This window comes from Solanum pennellii, chromosome 6, assembly GCF_001406875.1.
Source record: "Solanum pennellii chromosome 6, SPENNV200".
Taxonomy (NCBI): domain Eukaryota; kingdom Viridiplantae; phylum Streptophyta; class Magnoliopsida; order Solanales; family Solanaceae; genus Solanum; species Solanum pennellii.
Window position 1 is genome coordinate 51,784,758 of NC_028642.1, and position 6,272 is coordinate 51,791,029.

General features: G+C 35.6%; 1 protein-coding gene across 4 annotated transcripts in view; it reads left to right on the forward strand.

The window, feature by feature from the left end:
* LOC107023146 (CHD3-type chromatin-remodeling factor PICKLE) overlaps positions 1-6,272 on the forward strand; it is a 52,139-nt gene that overhangs the window by 17,126 nt on the left and 28,741 nt on the right. For all 4 annotated transcript variants that reach the window (XM_015223728.2, XM_015223727.2, XM_015223729.2 and 1 more), the window contains exons 11-18: positions 18-68; positions 166-265; positions 871-1,013; positions 1,095-1,192; positions 2,496-2,634; positions 2,732-2,901; positions 5,732-5,798; positions 5,953-6,075. In XM_015223728.2, coding sequence (XP_015079214.1) covers positions 18-68; positions 166-265; positions 871-1,013; positions 1,095-1,192; positions 2,496-2,634; positions 2,732-2,901; positions 5,732-5,798; positions 5,953-6,075 — 891 coding nt within the window. The remainder of the gene's footprint in view (positions 1-17; positions 69-165; positions 266-870; positions 1,014-1,094; positions 1,193-2,495; positions 2,635-2,731; positions 2,902-5,731; positions 5,799-5,952; positions 6,076-6,272) is intronic.

A 6,272-nucleotide genomic window follows, 5' to 3' on the forward strand; every position in this document is an offset into this window, starting at 1 on the left:
TTCTCCCCATCTTTCAGAACAATCTGGATGAACTTTTCATGCTTATGCACTTCCTTGATGCTGGGAAGGTTAGTGCTACCACAGATTTTCAGAAGCATTCGTCTCTAACCAATTTACGTGTTGATTTGTTATGATGTGAAATTTTTATATGGAACTTGATTGTAGTTTGGAAGCTTGGAGGAATTCCAACAGGAATTTGAGGATATTAGTCAGGAAGAACAGATTTCAAGACTTCATAAAATGCTGGCACCCCATCTGCTGAGAAGTACAAATCTCAAGCTTTTATTTCGTGATTTGTCAGTAGATGAATACGTAGTTTATTGTTTACATTGATTTGTGGAAGTAGGCATTATCAGGGTGTGTCACTATGCTACTCATACATCTTTGTTTGATTCCTAAATTGTCGGTCTCTGTTAAGCAAGCCTTTGCTAACCGCATTACAGATGCCATAGTTATATCATATTAAACTTATTTGTATTGTTCGTCTTTCCATTAAATACTTTATCTTGTACACCTTTGAGGATGGATGGTCAAACAAGCAAGAAGTAGATGCCAAGTTCTCCTTACTATCATTTGTTGTTGGAAATTCTTCTTGTTGTCCTCCTCTCAAATCAACCACAACATCATTAGATGACTGTAATCGTTCTCCAGAAGCCCCACATGCATGCTTATTCCTGTGTAACTCATAGGTACATAGTACAATTGGATTAAGTTTCTGAAATTTATGTACTTCTTTCAAATTACATGTACTTACAGTTCCAGAGTGAAGCTTATAGTTATGGGCTAGGGCAGTGCTTCAAGAAACATGATTGTGTTCATCTTTATGCGGAACTCTTGAGCTTTGGTGTAAGTGTGTTTTGTTGGCTGCAGGGGTCAAGAAAGATGTCATGAAGGAGCTGCCTCCAAAAAAGGAGCTCATTTTGCGAGTGGAATTGAGTAGCAAGCAGAAAGAATATTACAAAGCAATTTTGACACGTAACTTCCAGATACTGGCTCGCAAAGGAGGTGCTCAGGTGCTCCAGCTTCTTCTTGTTTGATATATGCTTATTGTTCTGTAACAGGAATTCTGACCTTGGTTGATACTTGCCTATCAGATTTCCCTCATAAATGTGGTTATGGAACTGCGCAAGCTCTGCTGTCATCCATTTATGTTAGAAGGAGTTGAACCAGAGGATACTAACGAGTTTACCAAGTACACTTCTTATCTTATAATCAATTTCATTGATTTCTTGCCTGCAGAAAGTCAATTTTTTTTTTTAAATTTTATAGAGGATCTTGTGGCCCCTCCAGTTATTAGCTAAACTGTAAGCGGCCCCATTATTCTGGTGTTAGTTCCAGACTTTTAAGTTCCAAAAACGGAGCTTCATGGTCAGTTGTTAATGAATATCTAGAAAAGGTGTTAAAAATTGGATATCTGTACTTACCTTATAGAAAGAATAAAATAAAAAATAATTAAGAAGGTACGTTTGAAGTCTTTATCTTTTTTCTTTGTTAACGAAGGAATATAGCATGCAGAGGGTAAAGGGGCCACCATCTCTGGTAGGGGTGGAATATGAGATACATGATTTATGAAGGGAATCTGGGGTACAATTAGGGTGGGGATTGTTTTTATCTGTGACCGAGATGGAGGCAGAGAAAGGTGGGTGGTTTCCCATCTTTTCACTAATAAAATCCGGAAACATTGTCAGCAACTATAGCAGGTAGAAGAACAGCATATTGTGGGTCGAAGAGGTGTGTTAGTGAGGGCTGTGACCAAGCCAATGAGAAGGGGAGAAGTTGTTCAGGGAAAAGGACAGGGGTTGGCAGTTGTGAGAAGATGATAAGGGCTATGAGGCTAAGGGAAGGTGGTAGTGGTGCTACTCTGAGTAGGGCCATTAATGTTGGATGGAGGGGCGATATGTTAAGTGAGAGTGGTTCTCTTCTCCCTTTCATGATGGTGTCGGAGCGATGTCTTGTTAAATATGTAGCGTTTTGGTATGTTGCTTGGATTCCCCAAATTGTTGCACCCGTGTTTTTTTTTTTTTTTTTTTGCACCCGTGTTGGATCCTCAAAAAATGCACTACTTTGGGAGGATACAACACTCACCCAACAATATTTTTGAAGAGTCCGCAATATCAACATGTTGCTCCCTTTTCAACTTTTCTTTTAATGTCTCCACGTCAAAGTGATAAATTTCCCTAGAAGAAAATGTTTAGCACGATTCTTCATTTTTTTTTATGATACCATTTGATTTAGACAGAATCTTTTGTTTTAATCTGGAAATTGCGGTTAAAGGAGTTTCTTATGACCGTTAGGGCCTAAAGTGAAAAAAATTCTTTTAGGAGACTGGAGTTTTATGAATTGCCTAAGCACTAATGTTGCCTAGTAAGATCGTTGATGATCCTGCCTGCAAGAAGGGTGTGCTTAGAGCTTTTTTTGAAGTAAAAGAATGTTCATTCTTGAGTTGTTTCAACGACCCTATCTTATCTGCACTGTGGATCATTTTGCTTTGGCAGACAGCTGCTGGAATCTTCTGGCAAATTACAACTTCTAGACAAGATGATGGTTAAGCTTAAAGACCAAGGTCACAGAGTTCTTATATATTCACAATTTCAGCATATGCTCGACTTGCTAGAAGACTACTGTACCTATAAGGTAAAGATACTAGTTCATTATATTATTTTAAACCTGATTTGGTATTCATCTTTATTATCTCAAAATTTGATGCATTTTTACCTGTTAATGTTTTTAGAAATGGCACTACGAACGGATTGATGGAAAAGTTCCTGGGGCAGAACGACAAATCCGAATTGACAGATTTAATGCGAAGAATTCTTCAAGATTCTGCTTCCTTCTATCCACTAGGGCTGGAGGTTTAGGAATTAATCTTGCGACTGCTGACACAGTAATTATTTATGACAGGTAATATTATATTCGAGAATACCTTATAAAAAAAATGATATTTGTATATTCAAGAATCCTCTCTCTCTCTCTCTCTCTCTCTCTCTCTCTCCAAATGGCTTCTGGTCTCAACTTTCATAGCACTTTGAGAGATTCCTGTAATTCTTGGATCAATACAATACTTTGCTGTTTCAAAATGGAAGCATAGCATTGATCAATCATCTAGGCCACAATGTTGTAGAGACTACCGTCTAAGCCTAATATTTCATTTCCACACATCTTCAGTTAATACCCTAATTTTCCCTTTGAAAACGTCGAGAATTTCCTCCTTCACCGAAAGCATTTTTGTGTCATATGTCATTGATGACCTTGGCAATGTGTTTATAAAAGCATCCATCAAAGCTAATAGGTCACAGTCTTTGATATTTAGAACTCTTTCATTTTCAAGAATAAAGCAATAAAAACTGCCTTGTGGCTTTTATCCTTGGCTCATAGACTTCCTCCTCCAAATGGTAACTTAATTTACACCTTTGATATTCTGGAATCTACTAAAACCGCACCATTGAGAGTAGGTATCTGTCTCATCGACCACATGTACAATTCTTGTTGCAAGTGAGAATACCTCACGTTCAGCTTTTCACTATCTATCATATTTCCATCAACTATAATTTTTTCAATTTCTTTTTATGGTATAATTTTTTGTTTTGATGAAATAAGAGAATCTCATAGATGGTATCAAATTCTCTTGCTTCATCATAACAAAAAATAAATAAGTTCATTAATGGAACCAGAATTTCATAGATGGTATCAAGAAGATGCATCTACTTCCCAAGGTAGGGTAAGGTCTGCGTATGCACTAGACTCTACCCTCCTAAGATGCCACTTGTGAGATTATATTGGGTATCTTGTTGTTGGTATCATGAAGATGCAGTATTATTTTATTTAATCATGGTAACATTCTATGTATTAACAGGTATACTATACAATGGTTGTTGTTTGATCCTAGATTCTTTCAATAATTTTCTGTTGGCAAATACCTTCTTCATTCACCATCTTTTCAAAGTTATCCTCTACTCTGGTTTATTATCAAGACAAAGGTTACACTCAAATCTAGGCATTTTCTTGGTCCTTTAAGCCTTGCATGTTGCTATGTGTTGGCTTAATAGAGAAACAAGACCTTCTCAGTTCGTTCTATGTTTGCTCTTTCAAGATAGAATTGTGATTTTAGATCATCTGTGCTATTTCAACAATATTTGTTATCCTTAGGTGTATATAGTAAGTTTCTAGCATGGAATAAGTGATAGGAAATGGACATTGTACCTAACTGTACCATAAAAACTATCTCATGAGGTGTGGATTGCGCAAGACCATATAAGTCGACCAAGTCCTCCATTCACTACCGGTGTGCAATCTAACACTCTGAACGCTCAGGCTTGCCAACTGGAATATGTACAATATATATAAGGGTCAACTTGGTTACACCAAGAAGTAGGATGAGTATGTTTGTTAGATTCCCCGATCGGTAGTGGATGGGGGACTTGGTCTCCTTATATGGTCCTGACAATCCTTATATGTGGTCCTGACAATCCTTACTTCATGAGCTAGCTTTTTGTGTTGAGTTATATCCGGTCATTTTTATCATGGTATCAAAGCTGACAAAGGTTTTGAATTTGAGTCTCACCGCCTCCAATTATCATAATGAATTTCCACATGCTTGACTATGAAAAAGAATTAGACGGACACATGAGGGGACATCTGAAGACATAATTAAGTTAGCATTGTCAAAGACGCTTAAGTGCAGAAGCTTTAGGGAGGCCTTCGCCTCTCTTCAGTGTAGTTAGGGACGGAGCTAGAGACCAAGGCACGGGTTCAGCCAAACCCTATAACATTGGTTCAAACACTATATTAGTCTTAAAAAAATCATTTTATATGTACAAAAAAGGAAAAATTACTTGAATGGGTACCTTCTAATAAATAATTACCAATTTTAGTGATATTTTTTTATTTATCACCATTTATAGCATTATATAGCAATACTATGTTAAATCTGCAATATGTATTAAAAGTGAATTATGTATGCAATATAAAATCTGCAATATGTATTAAAAGTTAATTATGTGTATTATAAGTGAATTATGTCTGCATATATATGTATTATAACTGTGTTTTTTAACAATATTATGCTTGTTTGGTAAGAAATTGACACATTGTATTATAAGTGTATTAAAATGTATTATCCATCAATAGAACTTGTAATAATAAATTGTTCTTTGTAATATGAATTAAAATTGTATTATAAATGTATTAAAAATGATCAAGTGAAAAATTTTTTGTTATTGCTATAAATGGTAAATATTTTTTTAATATAGTATATTTATGTAAGTTTCCCAACAAATTATAAATTTAGAGCCCATTAACTTAAAAGGGCTAAAACCCTGGCTCGATTCTGTTAAGGTAAGGCATGAAGGTGCACGCGAGTTCTATCTTGAATAAAGCAGTACTGAACAACAAATATAATTGACAAAAAGTGTATTAGTGGTTAAAAAAAGTATTATGAGTGAAGTTACTTTTTTTCTTGAATTACATGTGTACTTACTAGAGTTCTCCATAATTGACTACACTGTATTAAGTAAAAAAAATTTATTCTATCTAATAGTGTAAGCTTTTAAATGAGATGGTCAAACACTTCAACAATACGGTATGAAATGTAAAAATGTATTATCCAATTCTGGTTCCCCCTTTAGGCGTTCTGTCTCAAATCTAGAGAAGAGGGAAAGAAAGAAACTTCTTTGCATTTTTCTTTTCTATGTGCTGCGATTCCTCTTGCTTATCTTTTAAGCGTATCTTTCAGTGATTGGAATCCCCACGCTGACCTACAAGCAATGGCTAGAGCTCATCGGCTTGGACAAACAAATAAGGTTACAATTTCCTCCCTTCTGGTGCTTGTCCTAAGGAAAAATATTGATACTCATTAGCCTCGCTTCTATGGCAAAAGAAGAGGTGGTCATGTTGACATTGATTTTTTGGTCTGTATCTAAGGTTTTGATAGTTTTTTTATATTTGATATTGCAGGTAATGATTTTTCGACTCATATTAAGAGGAACCATTGAGGAAAGAATGATGCAAATGACTAAGAAGAAAATGGTTTTGGAGCATCTAGTTGTTGGAAGGCTTAAAGCACAAAATATCAACCAGGTAACTAATTCACAATCTTTGAGCTTAAGACTAAATGTGAGCTACTGGATTTTATACAGGTAAAAAAAAAGCTTATGTTTAGAGATAATCTAAATTCTAAGGTCATTGTCCTTAAGCTAATGGTTAGATATCCACTCCAACCAAATGGATTAGTAGACATTTAGACTCAAGGACTATAATTGTTATTCGGTTTGCAG